Source organism: Lontra canadensis, unplaced genomic scaffold, assembly GCF_010015895.1.
Source record: "Lontra canadensis isolate GAN:19392208 unplaced genomic scaffold, GSC_riverotter_1.0 scaffold1, whole genome shotgun sequence".
Classification (NCBI taxonomy): domain Eukaryota; kingdom Metazoa; phylum Chordata; class Mammalia; order Carnivora; family Mustelidae; genus Lontra; species Lontra canadensis.
This window is the reverse complement of record NW_022630995.1, coordinates 14,774,493-14,802,307: the sequence shown is the minus strand read 5'-3', so window position 1 is coordinate 14,802,307 and position 27,815 is coordinate 14,774,493. Positions and strand designations below refer to the sequence as shown.

Below are 27,815 nucleotides of genomic sequence, written 5' to 3'. Positions count from 1 at the left end.
AAGCACTATCAAATAGCTGATGACATGATAGCTGTCTTTCACCTTCTGGATTAATGACATACTAATAGCACTTTTTGGAACCATATTAATTTTCCTAATATTATTGCTGAAATTATATATGCTATTTTTTATCCTAACAACCTCAATCTGTATATTTTAAGAATATAAAGAACTCAAAATTTATAAGATGATATAAATACCAAATACCATCATTTCTATTAATCACCTTCAAAAATCTCATTATTCAGTCTGGAATCAAAAGAAAGCTAACAGTAAACCGGAGAATCTTGCTTAATGGAATGACTTCATGTCTCAGGATTATACTTATTGTTATGCCTCTAATTGTGCAGAGTGGAAGGATTTGTGACATAAACTGAGTAATCCTGCATTACTTGAATAATTTATAATCTCAGCAGAGCTTGTGATTCACTGGATTCCAACATACTTGCATGTTAAAATCTACTGAAAGTCCAGGCATGCCCAAATATGCAAACCTCTGTTTAAAATGAACTTCTCCAGGGCGCCTGGGTGGTTCAGAGGGTTAAGCTTCTGCCTTCAGCTCAGGTCATGATCTCAGGGTCCTGGGATCGAGAGCCCCACATGAGGCTCTCTGCTCAGCAAGGAGCCTGCTTCCTCCTCTCTCTCTGCCTGCCTCTCTGCCTGCTTGTGATCTCTGTCTGTCAAATAAATAAATAAAAATCTTAAAAATAAATAAATAAATAAAAATAAAATGAACTTCTCCAACATCCTTGGCATCTATTCTGTCCTGATGTATATAATGTAGAATGGAATAAACAAAGGATTAAATTAGACATTCATGGAGCAAAGGAACATTATTCCATCTGTGTTCCAGAGCAACTACTAAGAAATAAAGCTGAATTAGAATGTATTTTCTGAATAAATTCAGATCCACAACCTACGGCACTACACAGTCATACTAGCATTCTGGATATGTTAAAATAACATAAGGAAATCCCACATAAAGGAACAATATTAATCAATAGTAAATACTGGCTTCCTCTTTTGTTTTTATATTTTTGTATCTGCAACTTGCTCATCAGGAAGAGACTTGGCTTTAGATGCAGCACAGGGACTTTCAGAACCAGGTCAGCAATCACAAGGGTGATTTTCTTGGGCTCTAAGGAAACAATGAGCTAATAAGATGCTATTAGTTTTATGCCTACTCATAATAACTAGATGTAGACAGAAATATCCAGCCAAAGTAGCCTGGAAGCTACAGAGATATTTGTGTTACAGAAAAGAATGATGCATACAGCATAGACAATACAGTCAATAATACTGTAATACGCTTATTGTGGTGAGCATTTCAAAATGCATATAATTGTTCAATCACTATGTTGTGCAGATGAAACTAATCTAATACTATATGTCAACTATAGCTCAATTAAAAATTAAAATATAAAGAATGATGACAACCAAAAGATACGTAATCTGTCACTGCAAGGAAGCCCAAAATACAAGGATGGTGGGAAAAATAACACTAAAATTTTAAATAAATCAAATAGACCCCTCCAATAAAATTACTGAATGTTGGATAAAATCCATATGTATTATAGAAATTGTACTCCTGCTCTAGAGTAAAAATACATATATCTCTTTTCAGAGTTTTAAATTTTCAGAGAGTTAAACTTTCATAGATTTGTTTGAGGCCACTGTCTTAATCTGTTCAAACTGTTATTTCAAAATAGCCACAGAGAGGGTATGTTATAAACAGGAGAAATTCATTTCTCACAGTTCTGGGTGGCAGAGTAATCAGATGAGGAACCTCTTCCAGGTCTCGGACTTCTCACTGTGTCCTCACAGAACAGAAGGGGGCTAGCTAGCTCTCTGGCCTATCTTTTATTAGGGCATGAATCTCATTCATGCGGGCTCCATTCTTATGACCTAAGCACATCCTAAAGGCCTTACCTCCTCATACCATCACGTGGGGCTCTGTGATGTCAACACGAATTTTGATGAGGACACAAACATTCAGATCATAGCACCCACCAGTCTACAAAATGATCATTCTGCTTTTGATAAATGGTTTTCTCCTTTCACTGTGAATCTTCACTTCTTGCTACAATTAGAGCACATTCCTGTTTTGTTTTTGGGAAAGTGAATTGTTCATCATGGGAAAAAAAAATATTTTAGAAAACTCTCTGTGTGTACCACGCAAATGGCCAGGTGACTTCTGGTAAAACCTCTTAAGTCTTTATTAATAAAGAATCTTGATGCTTTATTTAACAAGCAAACACATTTTTCCATCTTCACATTTTAAGTCAATATACTTAGTAAGATAATGATCAAGACATAATGACATTATAAGTGCATCAGTTACTAAGTATCTCTGGGGAAAATAAAAATAAAAACAAAAACCAAGAATAGAAACCAAGATAACCACACACACTGATAAAGGCCAGGCAATGTGCTAACCAGTGTTTCCTCATCCTAATCCTTATAAGAATATTGTTCAGTAGGCAGTCTTATACATAATCTATAGATGAGGAAAGAGAGATACAGAGATTAACCAATTTGCTACACATTAGTAGTAAGGGGTGAAGCCAGATTTATCATCTAGATGAACTGTTTTCAAAGTCTCCATGTCAACCACACTGCTTCTAGGGAGGTCAGTATTTAAATAAATTAGTAATTTGGCCTGAGCCCAATAGAGAAGGGACCCCAGAGTTGTGTGTACGTTTGCGCAGGTTGTATATTTCACAATTCTAGGTGATGTCATGCAAACTTGTCTGTTTGCATAGGAGAGGAACTGAGTCCTGTTTATCAATGTAATCTCAGTGCTTGGCTTATATTAGTCTATTGGTAAAAATGAATTACATAATTAAATAATCCTGGCTCAGGGCTGCATGACACAGAATGAATTAGAACCCTTTGATGTTGCTTTCCATTATTCTATTTTTAGCCAAAAATGTGCAGTCTTTTGGTTCCAAACAATCACCACTTCCTAGAGATTCAGATGTCTAGTTATTTATCAACCAGTAACAGATACAGTGAATATAAATCTACATCAAAGGCATCAGGGGACATGCTAGAGGTGAAGACAAAAAGGTCTTTACACTGGAGAAACTTACGGTAGTCACACAAACAATAGGTAAATCTAAAATATCCAAATTTTAGTGTGTTCAATACACAATAAGTGCTCTATTGATTCAGACTAGGAAGTGGTCACCCTGCTGGGGGGTAATGAAAGGTTTCGTGTATTGTGTCTTCAGCTGGGTCTTGAAGAATGTGATTAGTGGTGAGATGGGTTATATGGAGAGTGGGAAGGGAAGCAGTTCAAGCAATTTGTACAAAACGCTAGAGGTAGAAATTTATATGAGTCCTTTGTGGAGTTAAAAAGAGAGAATTTAGTTCATTTGGAGGAAAGTGTAGTGGGGTATAAGCACAAAGACCACAGCGGCTAGGTTCCGGAGCACAGAGATTCCAGGCTGAGCAATCTGGACCATCCCTTCCTGCATTAGTGCAAGCAATGAATAGCATAAAAGGAAAAAGAGAGAGAGAGAGAGAGAGAGAGAGAGAGAGAGGGAGGGAGAGAAACAGAGGGAGAGAAAGAATAAGGCAATGAATAGCAAAAGCCTCAAAAACTTCAAACACAAGAGGAGTCTTGAGCATTCTCTCTCCCCCTGCTGCCTTTAATGGAAATAATCAACAGGAATGCTGGATGATTACAGTATATTTTTTCTCTGTGGGAGAGGGAGATTATGTACTCAGAACCATAAAGCATTTTGCTTGCAAAATTAATTCAAATTGACTTGCATGGGAGCACTGTCACATGAATTGAAAACAGCTGAAGAATGGTGAGAGGAGGAAGAAAAGATTATGATAAACAGCAATCAAACTACTCAGAAAAATACCTAGTGTTTGGACCCCAGGGACCTCTTCAAGGCCCAGTTTTATTTAACATCTTCATTAATGAGTGGGAAGATGGGAACAAAAAAAAAAAAAAATCATCATATTCACATATGGAAACTGGTACAAATAGCAATGAGAACAGAACATTTTTTTCAGAAGGAAAAGGATTTTAGGCCCAGATTTTACATGGACCACAACATTTGGCAAAGAAAATCTGGACAGAAACCTAGAAATCCTCATATACCTAATGAGGAAAAGGGAACCATGCGGACCCAGTAGGAAACAGGTGGAAACAATATTTGGAAATGATCCAAGTGTGTGCACAGGTGTCTCACATCACAGGCAAGGTGACAGGAACTTGTACATGACTCTTTAGAAATGATCTGAAACTCTTCACATTTATGCTCCCTGCTTGTTATACAGACCAATGGAAAAATCCATCAAAAAAGGAATGAATGGGAAGAATTAAGTATTTCAGTAGAACACTAGACAAGGTGTTGAGAATGGATAACATGGCTGTACACACTGCAATCTGGAGGGAAAAAGAGACAGAGGTTGAGATGGAGGGAAGAAAAATTTCACAGCACGAATTTGTAAACAGGGAGGAAAATAATTAGTTGTGGAGCCATACTTTCCTGCAGAAGTAGGACTTAAACTATGGTCTGAAGGATGAAGCCTTCAGCTAGGTGATTACAGGCAGGTGAAGGAGGAAGGATTAACAAAAGGATTTCATGGATAAGGTCATTCTCCAGTGTATATTTGTGAGTGTCCCTTACAATGTGGGAATGTGTTTTGAGAGCTTCTAAAGAAGAAAATATTTACAATATTTTACAGTGACTTTGAACAAATAAAGTGATACCTGATAAATAATACAAACATATCTCAATCCCACTTTATAAGAACATACTGTGACTATTGCTAGTTCATGCAATATAATTGCATATATCAAAGACTAAAAATACAACATCTGTCTCATATGCCAAGGCAGAGCTGGACATTTTAAAGAACTTTCTTCATAATTGCTAAGTTTGCATGTGGGAAATCTAAATGCAAAATTGTGCTTCTTCTAAACTTCAGTGTATGCTTAATGACTATCTTGAATTCCTTAAATTATTTATCTTAATTACCTTACGGGTTGGGTGTTCTTTTTGTTTTTGTAAAAAATAATGAATACAAAGCTACTTTGGAACAGGATTGTTCTTCATTATACTGGCATTTGCATTATATAGTATAATATCCATTCCCTTTAGAATTATTTTCTATCACTGTCCAAATAAAGTGCTTTTCTATATCCACTAATGTGTTCTTTTTTACCCACTTTAGCATTACGTTAATCTTTATTAGCCTCTCCATGCTCAGTGTGGGCCTCAATGCTTGTCATTATCTTTCCTCTCCTTCAGCGGAAAGCAAAGCCAAAATAAGATTCTGGCAAAACTTACCTTGATTATAACCAAGATGTAAGAGATTACCAGTGTTTAAATATTTCCCATCCTTTGCTTTTAATTTTGGGGAAAGTGAATCACACACAACCCACCACCCCCAACACACACACACTTTTGGTAAATCTGTGTATCAGAATAGAAAATCCAGTGTAAGTTCTTCCAGGTTCGAGTGAATCCACGTAACACACTAACAATGTATTCACAGTCCATTTTAAGTAATCTAAACCTGAGTTGTTTTCAACTTCAAAAGTAAGTACACAGGTTCTCTAGCTCAAAGAAATCAGAAAATAGAACAAAGTGACACTAAGACAAGAAAAGCCACAAACTCCTGTTTTGAAGTGTCTTGAATGGAAGATTATTGCTTGTTATTTCTCCCCCCAGGCAGAGATCTGGTCACTTTGTCTCTATTTTATTACAAATATGATTTAAGTCAATATTCTGAAATCTTTCTCAATTGAATAAATTATTGCAAATGATGCTAATAGCCCCTATGATCTGCATAGGAAAAGATTTCACAATAAAGCTTACTTTATTTGACTGAAAGAAAAGACAGGGAACATAAAAGAAGAGCTTTCAGGACAATTCAGAAGTGAGACCCAGGGGACTGTGTGGCTTGCCCATTGTGTGCTCCAGGAAGTACAGAGAACTCAATGGGGAAATGGCAGGCTCCACCAAAGCAAGGGAGGCAGGTGTATCTTGTGATCTTTTGTAAGAACAACACATGGAAAAAAAAAAAAAAAAAAGAGCAATAGTGGAATTTCTGAGACATAAGAGCACAATCTACTCTAAACAAACATCATGACCATTAATTTGATTCTCCCAAGAATAAGCCTTGAAACGAGTTGTTAAAATTTCTAAGAAAACAATGTTATTTACAGCTATGCTTCGAGTATATAGATTAATCAATATTAAATGCTCCAGAAGATGGCTAAAATAAATTCAATGTAATTTAAAGGAAGCAAAATACATCTTCAGGTTGTGTACAGATAGGCTGATAAAGCAATGGATACAAGTTTGAATATTTAAGGGAAGAAAAAAAAAGGGAGAGAGAAGAAAGCCATAAGTGAGGAAATACTTATTTTATTTTATTTTATTCTTTAGATTTGTTCATTTATATTAGAAAGAGAGGGAGGGGCAGGAGAGAGGGAGGGAAAGAATCTCAAGCAGACTGCTGCTGAGCCTGGAGCCTGACACAGGGCTTGATCCCAGAACCCTGAGATCATGTGATCAGGAGATCATGCTCTGAGCTGAAACCAAGAGTCAGATGATTAACTGAGCCACCCAGGTGCCCCTAGAAGATAGTTATCTGAGAAGAGTCTATCGGTTCTGCTGTTATTCAGCCAAATGGTTCAATCAGAAAATTAGGATAAATGTATTGCCATGAAGTTTGTTCATCTTATTCTAAATATTTTCATCATTTTAATTGAAATGTGATTTATACAACATAGCTTTTACCTTTAAAGAAAAATACATTCTTGAAAGTTTTGCTTGTCTTTTCCTAAAGTCTAGATGTGGAATTTGCTATGATATATGCCATTTAATGGGAAAGTGAAGATAATAAAGTCTATTCATTTAAAAAAATTAAAATAGTTATAAAATTACAAGTATTTTATTTTATTCTTAAGATTTAATCTACTTGCCAGAGAGAGAAAGTGAGAGCACAGTAGTGGGAGTGGGAGGGAGAGGGAAAAGCAGGCTCCCCAGTGAGTAAGGAGACCAATGCTGGGCTCCAATCCAGGACCCCAGGATCGTGATCTGAGCCGAAGGAAGACACTTAACCCACTCAGCCACCCAGGCATCCCAATTTACAAGAATTTAGAAGTAAAATCTTATGCAAACACCAAAGAAAAACTGCAGGGATAAGAGTCCATCATGAAATCAACAAACTCAGGGTCTCTTTATTATCCCTCAGCCTCGTTCTTAAGAATCATTTATTGCTGTTGGGGCACCTGGGTGGCTCAGTGGGTTAAGCCTCTGCCTTCGGCTCAGGTTATGATCTCAGGGTTCTGGGATCGAGCCCCACATCAGGTTCTCTGCTCAGCAGGGAGCCTGCTTCCTCCTCCTCTCTCTCTGCCTGCCTCTCTACCTACTTGTGATCTCTGTCTGTCAAATAAATAAATAAAATAAAATAAAAATAATAAAAAAGAATCATTATTGCTGTTAAATTATGTCTTCCTAACAGGTTGAAACCAAAAAAGTTTGAGAACCTCAATATAGAATATTAATGATAGGTGCTCGGGAGGAAAAAAGAAATTACTCAAATAAGCAGTAAAATTTAGAATTGAAGGTAACCATGCATATTTTACATCAATTAGCCAGAAGTCAATCTGTGTTTTGCTTGTATTTTTTTGTTGTTGTTTCTGTTCTCAATTAAAAGCCAGTTTGGGGGGAAAAATGAGTTTACAACCCTTCTTAAATTTACTCAACATGAGATTGGAGTATTGAGTATTGAAATATGAAAATTCTTGAAGTCTACTGACTTCATTCAATAGTCAAATGCCAAACATATAGGTGATCGGTTATCGCTTTTAATTACCAAAATGTTGCTTTCTGGGTATATCTGGAAACAGCAATAGGGAAGCAGCTTTTAAATCAAGCAATATCCTCTCTATTTCTTTGATAGTTTAGGGATCAAGTGGTGCACTAAAATACATTATCTTATCCTAAAAACAACACTGTGAGACAAATGACATAATAGTCACACAACCTCACCCGACACTTAGGAAAGCCAAAATTCACAGAGGTCCCCATAACAATAGGAATTATAGATACAGCTGGGAGTCATTTAATTCATTCTTTTAGTAATCTACTATATAATTATATGTGTGTGTATTATATACACACAATATAACAAACACAACATACTTTTGAGCACCTCTGTGCTGTATATACATTTTTTTTCAAATACTTATGATCTGGCAATGAATAGAATGCAACCCACTCTGGCTCATTTAAAACTTTTTTCAGGTGAATTTCCTTTTCAGCATCAATTCCTCTTTTATATAAACTAGGAATCTGGGCACCATCCAGAACCCAGTCATGTCTCTGGAGACCTAACTGTTTGGAGGACTTCGCCTCTGGTTTAAAATAATCAGTCTCCTGGAAGAGCAGGGCTTGAAATAGAATCAGTCTTTTACAGCTGCCTAACCTTGAGCAATTCACTTACCCTTACTGAGCCTTCTTTTCCTCATCTATAAGTATAATACTAAGTATCTTTTTTTGCATTGTCATTGTTAGTGTTAAATGAATTTATGTACTTGAAGTATTTTTCACAGGAAGACAATTAGAAACAGTGATCTGATACCAGATGTGCCAAATACAATACATGTGGTGTTTCCAGTGTGGCACAAATTACCAGAGAGACCTTGAGCAAATACTGTCACCTCTCTGCCACTTTTATACATCTATAGAAAGAAAAGATAGGACTAGAAAGCATTTCATCTACCACATTGTTCTAACACACTTTGATTACTCATTCTAAAAATAATAATGCTGCCTCAGCTCCAATGTCAAGGACTTTTGTTTTCTTCTGTGCCATACTCACGGTGCCTAGAAAACTCACTGACACATACTAAGTTCCCAGTCCTGTTGAATGAATGCATGCAGGAAATTTGCATAAATAGCAAACCTTGTTGTAACATAGTACTTCTAGATATGTCCATATTAAAAAAGGGAAGGAGAGTTTAAGTTACTAGCACGAAGTATGTGTGCGTGACCTGCATACACATACACATACAGTCTCTCTCACATACTGTGGCTAAAGAGCACATGCTGAAGCCCAGATTTGAATGATGTTTCCTGATGAAGGGGAAGTACTCAAAGAAAATCTATCTAGAAGAAACTATCCCAGCATGTAACAATCAGAGATTTATTTTTTAAAGACCCTCCTGAAACAAAAGAAAATCCTGATGACTGTAGTTCTTAAAGATATTATTTATTTATTATTTGATAGAGAGAGACACATGTGCAGGCACACAAGTGGGGGGGGCAGGGGTGGAAGGACAAACAGACTCTGCTCTCTGAGCACTGAGCCGCACTCCACTAGATCTCTGGACCCTGACGTCAGCACCTGAGCTGAAATCAAGAGTCGGTCATGTAACCCCTGAGCTACCCAGGTGCTCCAACGATTGTACAGTATTAAATGACTCTAAAATACTGCTAACGTTACAGCCTAGCAACTGAAATAACTTGCTGACTCTCACAAAATAGCAACCTTTATTCAGCTTTGGGCTGTTGAGGCTACAGAAGGCTGCTAATTCCAGTTCTGAAAGTTCCAACTAAACAGAGAAGCTGGAAATTCAGATCGTATTTGGAATCTCTCAATCTGTAATGCTGACAAGGAATTCAAATGGATATACTTATATGGAAAAATAAGCAAAACAAACAAACAAATAAACAAACAGTTGGATCTCTTGGTATAAGGAGAATGGAAATTCAGTAGATCAAAGAAAGAATATTTTCTGAATGACAACACTGTGCCAAGTTGTACTCTCAGTCCCACTATTTAAATCTTGATGTAAAACTGTAGCTCAGTAATTTGTGCTCCATTTTATAAATTTTAAAAACAATAAAGTAAGTTATTGTTTTAATACATATTTACGGAAGTTCTCTTATATGCCAGGACCTGAGCCAACTTACAGAAACACTGCAGAATGGTAACACGAGATAGCCATAAGAAGCCCAGGAGTTGACAAGCATAGAGAAAGTATCACAGGAGCAATGATTGTTTCTAAGAAGTGTGTGGAACATGTGCATGACTTTAAGGGAGGGATAACAGTGTTTCTTTTAAATACTTGCCTAATTCTTAGGTGCAGACTTGGCGTAAATAAATAAAATATTCATTCCTAAGGCCTGAAGTTTGAAAAATATTCTGAAAAGGAGAATATTCTTATTTACTTAGTTTAATAATGGCTTTCAGACTGGGGGAGCTCTGAGTTAGATCAAATCAATACAGCCTTACAAAAACAGTCTTCCAGGAAGCTATCAGATCAAATAATGACAACTCCCTGGGATCAAGTCTTTGAAGAATCTCCTGTCCCACTCTGCCTCTCCAGGGCCTGCTAGCCTGCTGCTTTTTACCCCGCCAGCCGGTTTTTGGTTTTTCAAGGCTACCTCACAGCTGGAGAGGCAGGAAAGGACATAAGGAACCTTAAATGCTAAAGCTATTAAAATAAACTAAAAGAATGAAAGAAAAAAGACAATATCCAGTTCCAATAAATAATAAAAATTTAACCTAATTTAATCTTTAATTTTTTTAATGCTCAAGTTAATGCTGCTGTTCTAACAATATTCCATCATTTTTCTTGCATAAATGATCCCTGCATTGCTCCAAAACTGGTTAATTTCTGGAGTTCTGAAAAATTGATTCTGACAATATTTGCCAGTTTTCTCATGGCTTATATGGAGAAGACTATTTGCAGAGGCCCTTACTCCAAAATTTTTGATGGCCTCACTTTTGATCTATGTATCATCTAATCATAAATGGTAAAACCTACTAACAATAGAGTAATATATTAATTCTTATTAGAATTAATTACACTTTGGATGGGGGAGTCAAGATGGCGGAGAAGTAGCAGCTGAGACTACTTCAGGTAGCGGGAGATCAACTAGATAGCTTATCTAAAGATTGCAAACACCTACAAATCCAACGGGAGAGCGAAGAGAAGAAGAACAGCAATTCTAGAAACAGAAAATCAACCACTTGCTGAAAGGTAGGACTGGCGGAGAAGTGAATCCAAAGCGACGGGAAGACAGACCGCGGGGGGAGGGGCCGGCTCCCGGCAAGCGGCGGAGCAACGGAGCACAAAATCGGGACTTTTAAAAGTCTGTTCCGCTGAGGGACATCGCTCCAGAGGCTTAACTGGGGTGGAGCCCACGTGGGGTCAGTGTGGCCTCAGGTCCCGCAGGGTCACAGAAGGATCGGGGTGTCTGAGTGTCGCAGAGCTCGCAGGTATTAGAACGGGGAAGCCGGCTACAGAGACGGAGCCGAGGAGTGACTCTCAGCTCGGGGTTACCTTGAACCGGTCACAGGCTCGGTGAGCTCGGAGCGCGGCGTGAGGCCAGGGTGACGGGAGTAATTGGGCGCTGTTCTCTGAGGCGCACTGAGGAGTGGGGCCCCGGGCTCTCGGCTCCTCCGGGCCGGAGACTGGGCGGCCGCATCTTCATTCCCGTCCTCCGGACTCTACGGAAAGCGCTCAGGGAACAAAAGCTCCCGAAAGCGAACCCGAGCGGATTACTCAGCCCGGCCCCTGGTAAGGGCGGTGCGACTCCGCCTGGGGCAAAGACACTTGAGAGTCACTACGACAGGCCCCTCCCCCAGAAGATCAACAAGAAACCCAGCCAGGACCAAGTTCACTTACGAGGAGTGCAGTTTCAATAACATGGAGAGCAGCGGAATTCCAGAGGAGGAGAAAGCAAAGCACAGAACTCATGGCTTCCTCCCCATGATTCTTTAGCCTTGCAGTTAATTTAATTTTTTTTCTTTTTCAATTTTTTTTTTCTCTTCTTCTGCTAAATTTTTTAACTTTTACCCTTTTCTTTTTTAACCTTTTTTGACTAGTTTATCTAATATATATAAATTTATATTTCCTTTTTATATTTTTTCATTATTGGTTTTCTTTTTTTATTTGTTTCTTTTTTCTTTCTTTTTTTTTTTTCTTTCTGAACCTCTTTTTATCCCCTTCCCCCCCATACACGATTTGGGATCTCTTCTGATTTGGCTAAAGCATATTTTCCTGGGGTTGTTGCCACCCTTTTAGTATTTTACTTGTTCCTTCATATACTCTTATCTGGACAAAATGACAAGGCGGAAAAATTCACCACAAAAAAAAGAACAAGAGGCAGTACCGAAGGCTAGGGACCTAATCAATACAGACATTGGTAGTATGTCAGATCTAGAGTTCAGAATGACGATTCTCAAGGTTCTAGCCAGGCTCGAAAAAGGCATGGAAGATATTAGAGAAACCCTCTCGGGAGATATAAAAGCTCTTTCTGGAGAAATAAAAGAACTAAAATCTAATCAAGTTGAAATCAAAAAAGCTATGAATGAGGTGCAATCAAAAATGGAGGCTCTTACTGCTAGGATAAATGAGGCAGAAGAAAGAATTAGCGATATAGAAGACCAAATGACAGAGAATAAAGAAGCTGAGCAAAAGAGGGACAAACAGCTACTGGACCACGAGGGCAGAATTCGAGAGATAAGTGACACCATAAGACGAAACAACATTAGAATAATTGGGATTCCAGAAGAAGAAGAAAGAGAGAGGGGAGCAGAAGGTATATTGGAGAGAATTATTGGAGAGAATTTCCCCAATATGTCAAAGGGAACAAGCATCAAAATCCAGGAGGTTCAGAGAACCCCCCTCACAATCAATAAGAATAGGTCCACACCCCGTCACCTAATAGTAAAATTTACAAGTTAATGACAAAGAGAAAATCCTGAAAGCAGCCCGGGAAAAGAAGTCTGTAACATACAATGGTAAAAATATTAGATTAGCAGCAGACTTATCCACAGAGACCTGGCAGGCCAGAAAGAGCTGGCATGATATATTCAGAGTACTAAACGAGAAAAACATGCAGCCAAGAATACTATATCCAGCTAGGCTATCATTGAAAATAGAAGGAGAGATTAAAAGCTTCCAGGACAAACAAAAACTGAAAGGATTTGCAAACACCAAGCCAGCTCTACAGGAAATATTGAAAGGGGTCCTCTAAGCAAAGAGAGACCCTAAAAGTAGTAGATCAGAAAGGAACAGAAACAATATACAGTAACAGTCATCTTACAGGCAATACAATGGCACTAAATTCATATCTCTCAATAGTTACCCTGAATGTTAATGGGCTAAATGCCCCAATCAAAAGACACAGGGTATCAGAATGGATAAAAAAACAAACCCATCTATATGTTGCCTACAAGAAACTCATTTTAAACCCGAAGACACCTTCAGATTTAAAGTGAGGGGGTGGAAAAGAATTTACCATGCTAATGGACATCAGAAGAAAGCAGGAGTGGCAATCCTTATATCAGATCAATTAGATTTTAAACCAAAGACTATAATAAGAGATGAGGAAGGACACTATATCATCCTCAAAGGATCTGTCCAACAAGAAGATCTAACAATTGTAAATATCTATGCCCCTAACGTGGGAGCAGCCAACTATATATACCAATTAATAACAAAATTAAAGAAACACATCAACAATAATACAATAATAGTAGGGGACTTTAACACTCCCCTCACTGAAATGGACAGATCATCCAAGCAAAAGATCAACAAGGAAGGAAAGGCCTTAAATGACACACTGGACCAGATGGACATCACAGATATATTCAGAACATTTCATCCCAAAGCAACAGAATACACATTCTTCTCTAGTGCCCATGGAACATTCTCCAGAATAGATCACATCCTCGGTCCTAAATCAGGTCTCAACCGGTATCAAAAGATTGGGATCATTCCCTGCATATTTTCAGACCACAATGCTCTGAAGCTAGAACTCAATCACAAGAGGAAATTTGGAAAGAACCCAAATACATGGAGACTAAACAGCATCCTTCTAAAGAATGAATGGGTCAACCAGGAAATTACAGAAGAATTGAAAAAAGTCATGGAAACAAATGATAATGAAAACACAACGGTTCAAAATCTTTGGGACACAACAAAGGCAGTCCTGAGAGGAAAATATATAGCGGTACAAGCCTTTCTCAAGAAACAAGAAAGGTCTCAGGTACACAACCTAACCCTACACCTAAAGGAGCTGCAGAAAGAACAAGAAAGAAACCCTAAACCCAGCAGGAGAAGAGAAATCATAAAGATCAGAGCAGAAATAAATGAAATAGAAACCAAAAAAACAATAGAACAAATCAAAGAAACTAGGAGCTGGTTCTTTGAAAGAATTAATAAGATTGATAAACCCCTGGCCAGACTTATCAAAAAGAAAAGAGAAAGGACCCAAATAAATAAAATCATGAATGAAAGAGGAGAGATCACAACACCAAAGAAATACAGACAATTATAAGAACATATTATGAGCAACTCTATGCCAACAAATTTGACAATCTGGAAGAAATGGATGCATTCCTAGAGACATATAAACTACCACAACTGAACCAGGAAGAAATAGAAAGCCTGAACAGACCCATAACCAGTAAGGAGATTGAAACAGTCATCAAAAATCTCCAAACAAACAAAAGCCCAGGGCCAGACGGCTTCCCAGGGGAATTCTACCAAACATTTAAAGAAGAACTAATTCCTATTCTCCTGAAACCGTTCCAAAAAATAGAAATGGAAGGAAAATTTCCAAACTCATTTTATGAGTCCAGCATCACCTTGATCCCACAACCAGACAAGGATCACATCAAAAAAGAGAACTACAGACCAATATCCCTGATGAACACAGATGCAAAAATTCTCACCAAAATACTAGCCAATAGGATTCAACAGTACATTAAAAGGATTATTCACCACGACCAAGTGGGATTTATTCCAGGGCTGCAAGGGTGGTTCAACATCCGCAAATCAATCAATGTGATAAAACACATTAATAAAAGAAAGAACAGGAACCATATGATACTCTCCATAGATGCTGAAAAAGCATTTGACAAAGTACAGCATCCCTTCCTGATCAAAACTCTTCAAAGTGTAGGGATAGAGGGCACATACCTCAATATTATCAAAGCCATCTATGAAAAACCCATCGCAAATATCATTCTCAATGGAGAAAAACTGAAAGCTTTTCCGCTAAGGTCAGGAACACGGCAGGAATGTCCGTTATCACCACTGCTATTCAACATAGTACTAGAAGTCCTAGCCTCAGCAATCAGACAGCAAAAAGAAATTAAAGGCATCCAAATCGGCAAAGAAGTCAAACTATCACTCTTCGCAGATGACATGATACTATATGTGGAAAACCCAAAAGACTCCACTCCAAAACTGCTAGAACTTGTACAGGAATTCAGTAAAGTGTCAGGATATAAAATCAATGCACAGAAATCAGTCGCATTTCTCTACACCAACAAGATAGAAGAAAGAGAAATTAAGGAGTCCATCCCATTTACAATTGCACCCAAAACTATAAGATACCTAGGAATAAACCTAACCAAAGAGACTAAGAATCTATACACAGAAAACTATAAAGTACTCATGAAAGAAATTGAGGAAGAACAAAGAAATGGAAAAATATTCCATGCTCCTGGATTGGAAGAATAAATATTGTGAAAATGTCTATGCTACCTAAAGCAATCTACACATTTAATGCAATTCCTATCAAAGTACCATCCATTTTTTTCAAAGAAATGGAACAAATAATCCTAAAATTTATATGGAACCAGAAAAGACCGTGAATAGCCAAAGGAATATTGAAAAAGAAAGCCAACGATGGTGGGATCACAATTCCGGACTTTAAGCTCTATTACAAAGCTGTCATCATCAAGACAGCATGGTACTGGCACAAAAACAGACACATCGATCAGTGGAACAGAATAGGGAGCCCAGAAATAGACCCTCAACTCTATGGTCAACTAATCTTCGACAAAGCAGGAAAGAATGTCCAATGGAAAAAAGACAGCCTCTTCAATAAATGGTGTTGGGAAAATTGGATAGCCACATGCAGAAAAATGAAATTGGATCATTTCCTTACACCACACACGAAAATAGACTCAAAATGGATGAAGGACCGCAATGTGAGAAAGGAATCCATCCAAATCCTTGAGGAGAACACAGGCAGCAACCTCTTCGACCTCAGCCGCAGCAACATCTTCCTAGGAACATCGCCAAAGGCAAGGGAAGGTAGGGCAAAAATGAACTATTGGGATTTTATCAAGATCAAAAGCTTTTGCACAGCAAAGGAAACAGTTAACAAAACCAAAAGACAACTGAAAGAATGGGAGAAGATATTTGCAAACGACATATCAGATAAAGTGCTAGTGCCCAAAACCTATAAAGAACTTAGCAAACTCAACACCCAAAGAACAAATAATCCAATCAAGAAATGGGCAGAAGACATGAACAGACATTTCTGCAAAGAAGACATCCAGATGACCAACAGACACATGAAAAAGTGCTCCACATCACTCGGCATCAGGGAAATACAAATCAAAACCACAATGAGATACCACCTCACACCAGTCAGAATGGCTAAAATGAACAAGTCAGGAAATGACAGATGCTGGCGAGGATGCGGAGAAAGGGGAACCCTCCTACACTGTTGGTGGGAATGCAAGCTGGTGCAACCACTCTGGAAAACAGCATGGAGGTTCCTCAAAATGTTGAAAATAGAACTACCCTATCACCCAGCAATTGCACTACTGGGTATTTACCCTAAAGATACAAACGTAGTGGTCCGAAGGGGCACGTGCACCCGAATGTTTATAGCAGCAATGTCTACAATAGCCAAACTATGGAAAGAACCTAGATGTCCATCAACAGACGAATGGATAAAGAAGATGTGGTATATATACACAATGGAATACTATGCAGCCATCAAAAGAAATGAAATCTTGCCATTTGCGACGACGTGGATGGAACTAGAGGGTATCATGCTTAGCGAAATAAGTCAATCGGAGAAAGACAACTATCATATGATCTCCCTGATATGAGGGAGAGGAGATGCAACATGGGGGGTTAAGGGGGTAGGAGAAGAGTAAATGAAGCAAGATGGGATTGGGAGGGAGATAAACCATAAGTGACTCTTAATCTCACAAAACGAACTGAGGGTTGCTGGGGGGAGGGGGGGTGGGAGAAGGAGGGTGGGGTTATGGACATTGGGGAGTGTATGTGCTATGGTGAGTGCTGTGAAGTGTGTAAACCTGGCGATTCACAGACCTGTACCCCTGGGGAAAAAAATATATGTTCATAAAAAATAAAATTAATAAAAAAGTATTTTCAATTAAAAAAAGAATTAATTACACTTTGAATACTCATTTCTTTAAGCTATAATTTTAAAATTTCCTTTATTTTGTGTTTGAATGACATAACACAAAATAAAACATCTATGTTCTCTACACATTGGACAAGTGTGGACAAGTACATACTGGGGCAAATGCACATTCACTGAGTTTCTCTTCTTTAACTTTTTTTTTTTTTTTAATATCAACATCAGGCATAGCTATGTCAAAGAAACATAACTCAAAACATTGTAAGAATGTTGAAGATAAAACACATTGTTCAAAAAACTGAACACGGGTACCTCATGGCTCAGTCGGTTAACAACCTGACACTTGATTTTGGCTCAGGTCCTGGTCTCAGGATTGTGGGATCAGGCCCTGTGTTGGTCTCTGCACTGAGTGTGGAGCCTGCTTGAGATTCTCTCTCACCCTCTGCCTCTCTGCCTATCCACCCTCCCCACATACTCTCTCTCCAAAAAAAACAAAAACAAAAAAAAAATCCATTACTGAAAATTTAAAAATTAAAAAAAATTAAAAACAACAAAATCAATAGTATACTAACAATTATAATGGAAAGAAAAAAGAAAAAGAAAGCATAAAGTTGTTAGAATGGAAAGTGCTCATTCTGAATATAAAGGGACTATGTTGCTACAACAGAAATAGTTGTGTTTTATTCAAAATTCATGTACAAAATTGGGTAATCTCCCCAAAAATTTAAACTGCAAAAGCAACTACAAATCAGATTTACCCTCAAAGATGGACTCTGCCAAACCTTTTCTGAATAACTCCTGGGTAGAAAGAGGAGACACACAAAACAAAATTCAAAGGGAATACGAAAAATTTTCTCAGGCTTTTAAAAAATTAACTTCAACTGCACCTATCAGCTATCATCCCTGAAAGGGCAATTTAAAATATCTACATAACAGATCATTTTTGGTATGTGAAAAAATTCAGAGTACAAAATATAGCTATAGGTTCCCATACATGGATATTATCCAGCCATGTACTTGTAGAGGGGTCATGATAGATGAAAGAAAAAAAAAACAATTTGAGATGAGAAGTGGGAAGAGGAAAACAGAAACGAAGAAGAAAGAATATAGGAAAGGTAAAAGAGAGACTAACAGAATATACACCATTATGTTGGCACTGGCTATATTTGTTTGGTACTATACTTTTTCCCTTTGGCTTATATTTATGTCCTAACAGCTTAACAATCTGCTAATATACTTTATTTAGAGTATGTCTCTAAATGCAACCATAATTTTTAACAACCAAAACAAAATACCATCTTAATGAAAGAAATCACACTGAGATTAGGAAGTTAGCATATAAATTATGAATTACAATAATTAATACCACTTGTTTTACCTCCATAATAACTCTGTAAAGGACTGAATAACATACCTGATTTTTTCCTCAATTGCAAAAAAAAAAAAATAATAAGTCTTGACTATTTGAGTTATGACAATGTTAGATTACTTAATTACACCAAAATTAACTTTGGAACTCATAAGAACTATTATTACTGCAAATAATTTTCTAAATGAATTACTTATATACACTATACTATAAAGTTTTAAATATTCAAAACATTTAAATTATTTTCTCAAAATAGAGTATTGAAAAATACTATTTATCCTTGCCACAATATGGTTCTATAATGAATTTAGGTAGTTTGAGTCTGAAAATTATAAAATAGGTAAATATTAAAGTTATATATAAATAAAAATCTCTCAAAATATGAATTGTTTTTAATAAGTCATGCAATACAGTTATTATTTTCTGTGTAATATAATGATTTTATGTCACACTATTTTACTTATATTAATATTCCATCTGATAATATAGTATACTTTTAATTGAGCAGAAGATAATGAAATACTTTCTAATATAATCCATGTATTAAGACTGTAGTTTTACTTAATTTTTACCTAAAACACATTATTTCTAATGTACACCAGTAAAATAAATTACTAGCAAAAACAATTGCTGATTATAAAAATCTTCCAATGAAACAGCTTTCTGAGAGTTTTCACTGAAGAAAAATTAAAGAATTGAAAGAAAACTCTGATTACCTACTTGATTGTCTAAGAAACTTTTAATCTCAGGAAAATTTAAAGGAATTTCTTATATCATTTTCATTCCCTAATGTAGTGAATAAAATACAAAATAAATTGTGCTTGAATCAACACTGGTCATTGACATTTTAATCTTTATTTCCTAGTCAATATAACCAGGATAATAGCAAATCAAAATATTTTCAGTTAATTTTCATTTTTGACATTTAACATGATGTCCACTCAGGTAGCTTAAGTTATTGGGAAAATATAAAGGCTTACCCCATTTTTTGGAAAAGCAATCCATCCCAAGTCCCCCATGACAGTACGTGAATCCAATAAATTCACTGAAAGAAAAAGAACACAAAACTGAGTCAAATGTATAAAAAAGTATCACTATTTTCATAGTGTTAATAAAGTGCATACTTCTTACATAGCTGAAATTAAATTAAGTATTCATCATGAATACAAGAGTTATAATTTAATGAAAACACTATTTGGATGCATAAGAACAAGTGATTTTGAATAAACGTGGAAAACAACTACAGCAACAGTACGTAAACAAGTCATTACTCTTAAGTGCTCTTTTCTGTCAAATAAGAATAAAAGAAAATAAGTAGTAAAAGGAAAAAGAAAAAAAAATGAAAGTCGACAGAAAACTAAGGACTATGTCACTCCTTTAAAGGCTCTCAATTTGGGGATTAAGCTGCCATAAATTTGTGACTAAACATATTGTATTTTCTTCTGGAAAGCTATTATGAAGCAATTAACAAATAATTTACATTAAACAGAAATAAGCTATCCTCAAGTTTGTAAGATTTTTTTTTTGTGATATTAACCGAAATCTGTAATCCAAATTGCAAGTTAAATTAGGAAATAAATCCACACACGCATAACTAAGCCAAGAAAATTATAGCAGCTCTCAGGGTTGTTGCTAGAGTTAAGTGTCGACTGCATTCCCCAAAATGTCTTCTACTTACAAATAACCATAGTCTATAATGTGCTTCTTATAGAACTATCAGCTACATTTTTTGAAATGTAGACCTCAATTATGGTTGGATATCCTAAAATATTTGGAACTGCCAGAATGGAAGCCCGAATATCATTATTACAAAAGGAAGCCATGAAAGACTTATGTGTACACACATGCACTCACAGATACACACACAGTGCTTGTATTTCAACAGGTTTATCTACTGTTCTCCCTCTCCGGGCCCAAATTAAACTAGCTTATGGGATGTTAAGTCGTCAAACTGTCAAACTGCTTCAGACCTGGGTCACAGATGATCATCTTTCCAGCCTATTATGCGTATTCCAAGTGATCTACCTGGCCCACCAGCAGCTGAAACAGTCTGAATGAGCATGGCTTATGGACCCAAAAGGGAAACAACTGGGTTATCCCTAGTCAGAGGTACTGAAGCTTCTTCCTTATACTACTTCAAGAACCACTACCTTGAAATGCTACCAATTCGGGGAAAAAAAAAAGAAAGAAAGAAAAAAGATTCTATCTGTAAGTGTGAAGCTGGAGTACTAAAGTAGTAATAGCTGATAGACTGAGAAATGTGTTACAATACTCTTACAGCAAAATATAAGGTGATGGGGTGCCTGGGTGGCTCAGTCCTTAAGCGTCTTCCCTTGGCTCAGGCCGTGATCCCAGGGTCCTGGGATCAAGACCCGCAACAGGCTCCCTGCTCCTTGGGGAGCCAGCTTCTCCCTCTCCCATTGCCCCTGCTTGTGTTCCCTCTCTCACTGTCTCTCTCTGTCAAATAAATAAAATCTTAGCAAATATAAGATGAAATTATTACAACCAAGAACATTAGGATCACAATGGAAATAAAAATTTTCTATGTATTATAGAAGTTATGTGCATTTAAACCTTATTATCCATTGTTATGCAAACATATGTCTTACTCACTAAGTTAACAGTCTGTGTAATACTAGTTATATAAAGAGAAACCAAAACTTTACAACTATCATATGATCTCCCTGATATGAGGAAGTGGAGATGCAACATGGGGAGTTAAGGGGGTAGGAGAAGAATAATGAAACAAGATGGGATTGAGAGGGAGACCAACCATAAGTGACTCTTAATCTCACAAAACAAACTGAGGGTTGCTGGGGGGGGGCGGTGGGGAGAGAGGGTTGGGGTTATGGACATTGGGGAGGGTATGTGCTATGGTGAGTGCTGTGAAGTGTGTAAACCTGGCGATTCAAAGACCTGTACCCCAGGGGATAAAAATGTATTATATGTTTATAAAAAATAAAAAATTAAAAAAAATTTTTAGAAAACACAGAAATATACTCAATACCACATATATATACGGCAGCCTTCTATGATATGTGTGTACTCAATATACTTGTCTATTTCTCTCATTAGGTTCTGAGCTCTTTAACTCTAAGAATCCATGCTTATAGAATGTTTGCATCATCTTTAGCCTACACATATCAGAGTGGCTTTATAGAATAATAAAATAAATAATTTGTTGGATTATTCTTTTTTAGAAGAAACTGGGCTAGCTGAAGATTCTTGTTTAAAACGATAAAAACAAACCGGAACTATTCCACTACCCACTGACCTTACAAATCCACCAGTCATCCCACTAAATCTAATTTTTTAGTTAGATCCATACTCTTTTTACTCTATTGTTGGCTTTTCTAGTTTCCATGGGGATAAAGATACATTAAACTTAAATGTCCTTGTCCTCATTTTAGTTTTTCTGGGACACTAGGGCTATGTCTAGACATGACTAAATACCATGGGAGTGCAAAACCTAAATCGTCATGTTTATTCAACCTTATGATTCACTTGATTCACCTTCGATATTGAACCGCAGCATATCTGTGTAGACCTGATAAAATAGAGCAAATCAGCAAGCTACAGGCCTTCTACTATGATGGCAGTCAAACTGAACTTAATCCTGTAGTGGCAAACTGATGTGAATAGGAATTCTAGGAATTCATAACCAGCCTGTCATGAGAAAAACAACATTCCCTGTAGGCCTCTTAGTAACACGTGTATCTTCAAATATCCATTACTGCCAACAGAATTCCAGATTTCCTTCTTAAATTAAGTTACCTTCACGTGAATTAACTTGAATCTAAGTTACTATTCTTAACTCTGTTTTGGCTGAAAATATATATGTGTATGTGAAATTAAGTGAATGAATTCAAAATACTAGCTGGGCTGTTAATACATCTATTGAGAATTTTCAATATTGGCATACGTTACTAAGCACATGAAAATACCCACAACAGAAACGTACATGATCCTTCTTCTGATGATCTTGTCAAAAGTTCTTCTTCAAAGAAATAGATTAGGAATTATGTCTTATAAATTAGGACGTTTATAAGACATAAACCTATGTCATTTCCTACTACTGTCTAAAATTGTTTTTGTTTTGGAAACAGATGTTTTCATACAATTCACAATGCAAAGAAGATACTTATACATATGATTACTAAATTAGAAATTTTTAAAAAAGTAAAATTAGATGTTTCAGGCAATTACTTGCAGATTACTATATTATAATTTGGTTCATATAATTCAGAGGAAATTGGAATTTGATGCCTTGGGAAAAATAATTAAAGTTAGAGTTAGTAGATAGTTGATAGAGATATTTACATAGGGATAGAAATAGATATATAGATGTATGGATACAGAGATATGGAGAGTGTTAGCTTTCTTATACCTCCAAGCTTTGCACTTGCTGCTTTAGCTTGTCCTTCCCACCCTTTTGAATCGCTAACTTCATTTATCCAACAAAACATATTTCAGGAACTGTTACCTCTCAGAAGCCATCTCTATTCCTCTTTCTTAAATCTAGATAAAGTATTATTACTGAGTAGTCTATTAGCACCCAATCATTATCTCCAAAACACTGAATATACAGAATTGTGTCGTTCCCTTAAAAGAACACCATGTTTGACCCACGCCTATGACCTAGCCTGCACTCAGAAGAGTTGAATAGCTGTTTGTCTTATTAATGAATCATTTGGTCAGTGGGCAGATCAGGAGGGTGTGTCTGAACCAACACACACCAGGGGTTCTCAACATGGGCATCTGATAATGTTTGGAGACATTTCTGATTGTAAACAATGGAGGGTGGGAAGAGTATTTGCTACTGGATTCTCACGGGAAGAAACCAGGTATGCAGCTAAGCATCTCTCAGCGCACAGCAAAACTTCCCCGCCCCAGATAATAAGAATCATCTGGCTTAAATGTCACTAATGCCAAAGTTAAGAAATGCTGGTATACATCTATGATGCTATCAGAAAATCTCTATTTTCATATTCTTTGTGCAGCACAGCAATAACACGAGTTTCATTAATAGAAGTTAGCATATTTGGAGGCATTCCTTATAAATAAATTAAAATACTACTATTTAAGGAAATAAGAGTAATAAAAATTGAAATCATATATGGGGGAAATAGATTATTCTTATTATCCAACACCCTTAAATCATTTTTCATATAACTAATGTAACTATTATTATAAGTGTTCTTATTTATGCTTTAATAATTTCTCAACATTCATGATGGCATGCATGAAAAAACACGACAACACTGATATTATTAATGCCTCCATTTCCTCTACTACTTAAGCTAGTAACATAAAAACCAGAAGTTTAGACATAGGGTATATATAAATGGGCATTTTCAGAAGTTCATTACCCAATTGCATTACCGAATTTATTAAAAGGGGAGATTGGCAGTAATGGAGCACAGTCACTAAGTATCTTCTATGCAACAATTACAGTAATTAAATTGTTCTGAACAGTATATATGCTTGTTGTAAATTGCAATGAATACACAATGAGTATTGATCCTCATTGTACAACTTAATTAAAACTTGTCTGGGAGAAGCCACTAATGAATATAATTAGAGGGAATGTTTGATACCACAGTTATTCTGGAAGACATTAATTAGATATCAGAAATTTTATGGAAAATGTTTTTATTCTATTATTTATATTTTAAAAATAAAGTCACACTATTAAACTGAAAGACAGTCTTCAAGGTCATTTTCCTCAGCCATTTTATAATTACAATGAAAATGGGCATATTAGTTGGTATTCTCATCAGTAATTAAGAAGACTGATTCTCCAGGAGAAATAACTCTTCAGGGGTCAATGAGTACATAGTCTATTACAAATTCCTAAAGTTAATATAGGAAAAAAAGATTAACTAATACAGGAATTTTAGAAAGTAAAAATAAGTTAACTGTCTATCCAGATGAATAACAGATTACAACTGAAACTAATTCAAACTAATCTGAAGTATACTTTAATTTTATTACTATACACTAATAAATTTAACGCTTTCTTGAACAGAGAAAAGCCTTTAAAGAATTTACTTTCAGAAAAGTCAGAAAGTTGTTAACTCATTCTTTTGGTTGGGATTCAAGAGTGTGGGAAGGAAAGGATAGAATGAGTAAAATTTAATATGCATGAGAAGATTGCTAAATTCTCAACTTCACACATTCTAACAATTAAAGATTAATTTAAGTTAATAATTCAAATATGCTCTTCAATGATTATAACTTTCAAATATTCATAACTTTCCGTGTATCATTTTGACTCCATATCTTCCTCCTTAACATCTTGCTAATATTAGTCGTAAAAAGCAGAAACAACTTTGTTAGATTCTTCAGGAAAATGATACAATCAGATGAAGGTGTTTTGAAACTTTAGAGTCAAAAGACAGCTCAAGGACACTCCGTCCCACCACCGTTAGTTGGACAAGGCTCTGAAACAATGTATGATCCTTGATAACCCGAAGGTAAAATAGAGTGCCAGTGGCATATTCCTACACTTACTTTGTTTCTAATTTTCCCTATCTTTACATAAACAAACAACACACAACAGTAATGGTATAGTTGGACCTTCACCACAGCAGGAAGGACTACTTCGGATTCGTAGCAGAGAAGATGACACTGTTTTTCTTTAAAGGCAGTAAATCAAAGTCCCATTGCATACAGTAAGGATTTTGATAGATGCTTGCTTATTGATTTCCATTTAACAATATCGGAAAGGCTACAGGATTCAATTATAGCACACATTTTACTGATCTGTGGGAACAAACCCCAGATGTACAGCTGTCCAGCCTCTCTCCATGGTCCCAGTCAGCACAGATGTGATTTCTTGCTTCCAGGCTAAATTTTATAATTTGACAACTGCTGCAGGGAACAAAGAACAGTTGATAATATGAGTGCAGGGAAAGAGTACATGTGTTTCCCATTGGAAAACTAAATTTGTAAATTTGGTAAAAATTATGTTAAAAGTTTAGGAGTGTTATGTAGATTTCTGGCAGCCCTCTACTTGAAGGCAAAAATCCTTAACTAAGAGTGTTTCTGAAGACAATGAATGTGAGAACTTCCCCCCCCCCCGCAATTCTGAGCAACCCATGTGTATAACCTCTTTCAGGGGGGAAAAAAAAAGGACGAATATGGAAAAAGGATGAATATAGAAAAATTTAAAAAAATTATTCAGTGTATACTATGTGTCAGATGTTCTATCAAGTAATTTATATATATTCTTTAATTTAATCTTCCTAACAAATGTATAGGCTTAATAATAAAACTGATGGGGTACCTGGGTGGCTCAGTTGGTTAAGCATTTATCTTCTGCTCTGGTCATGATCTCAGTGTCATGGGACTGAGCCTCACATCGGGATCCCTGCTCCGTGAGGAGTCTGCTTCTCCCTCTGCCTCTCCCCCCACCATGCCTATTCATGTTTACTCGCTCTCTCTCTCTCTCAAATAACTAAATAAAATCTTAAAAAAAAAAAAGAACACTGATAATTTCCAGTCTTATTCAGAGCCCAGCAGGTAAATCAAGGAAAGAAGAAACCATGAAGTAATACTTGACGTCTTTATGACAAACCACAAGTGCTCCCTATGGCTTCCCAAAACCAAGTCCCTTCCTTGGAGCCAGAATAGAAGATACCTTGATTACAGCCATCTATCCCTCTGAACATCCAAAGGCCATTATCTAAACCCTGATCATGAATGAATTTACTTTGTACATGAACTATGGGTGCTGAACACTGCTTAAGAACAAAATATCATAATCAATTATCTAATTAAATATATATTATAAATTAACAATGGCCTCAAATGGTCCATCAATATTCCCTAATAAATCTACTCTTTGGGAAATCAGTTTTCTCATAAATTAACCACAAAATACTTTGTAAAATTTTAGTTAAAATATTAAAAATAAATCTCATATTCTCTTCCAGCTAATGTTCTCTTCTAAATTCAAATTATTAAATGAGTTGTCAATATTCCTGTCTATTTCTGCATATTTTCTTCATTCTTTACCTAACCCACTACAATTTGTATTCAAACCTACCATTTTATCAAAACTTCTGTTAGCAAGTTGATTTGTGATAATCATGTAGCTCTGAGTTCCTAATTTGGCAGTATTTGTCCATACCCCCACGGACAAACTCTCTCATATCTTCTGTGATTTTTCTTCTACTTCTCTGGCTATTATTCTCATTATAAGCTACTCTACCTGAACCAAACTTCAAACCCTAGCTTTGATTAATACTCTAATTTTTATAGACCAATTTCACTTCTCACTCTACACCAATGAATCTTGACTAGAACTTAACATAGGACTAAAAATAAAAGAAGCTTTTTGAAAGACTAAATGTCTCAGCCCCAGTCCACACATACTGAATTAGACTATTTAGGATGGAAAATGGTTAGTAAATATTTTGTTGCTTGCTTTAAGATATCAGCATATATCCTTACATAAGAAACTCTATAGAGGGGCTCATGAATTTCTATCTTCAGATATAATGTAGATGTTAATGACCCCCATAAATCCATATATTTTGTCTATTTCTCTCTCCTGAAATTGCAATTTATAAAACTGCCTACTGTTTTCGTTTTTTTTTTTTTTTTTAACACATTCATGATATGTAATCATCACCCAAATAAAGTATCTTCCCTGCACAAGAAAAAACAAACATCTCCTCCTTAGGGAAAGCAATGCCATAGAACTACTTGTTCTATCCAGAAATCAGTGAGTCATCTTTGTCTCCTTTCCCCTTTACTCACACACTGAATCAGTGACCAAATCCTATCCATTCTAATGATCTCCTATATCTAACTCTCTGAACTGGCTGTTGTTTTTCCTTCTACAGCATAACCAAGCCAGCCAAGTTCTTGCCATAATTTTTCACTTGAGAAAGTCGTAACTGGTTTCTCTGTAGAAAGGCATGATCCCTGACAATTTCTTCAAAAAGCTGTATTCAGAAAGATTTTTCTAAGCAACCAATATGATCGTGTCACTCCCCTACTTCAAACCTTATAGTTATATTTTATTTCTTTTAATATAAGTCCTTCCAGGATTGGTCTCCATTTTCCTCACCAGCTTCATTCAGTCTTCTCCCTCCTTCCTTGTCCACAATATGGCAATACTGAACTTATTTCAGTTCCATTATGTGGTCTCACTATTGATTCAGTTCTGTCCAATGAGCTGTGAAGGTGATCTGAAGGGAAGGGAGTTTTTGGAGAAGAAAATACTAGAAAAGGAAACTCCTGGCTGT

General features: G+C 36.4%; 1 protein-coding gene across 6 annotated transcripts in view; it reads right to left on the bottom strand.

The window, feature by feature from the left end:
- Positions 1–27,815, bottom strand: part of EPHA5 (EPH receptor A5) — a 342,893-nt gene that overhangs the window by 290,679 nt on the left and 24,399 nt on the right. For all 6 annotated transcript variants that reach the window (XM_032849031.1, XM_032848719.1, XM_032848873.1 and 3 more), the window contains exon 2: positions 19,539–19,603. In XM_032849031.1, coding sequence (XP_032704922.1) covers positions 19,539–19,603 — 65 coding nt within the window. The remainder of the gene's footprint in view (positions 1–19,538; positions 19,604–27,815) is intronic.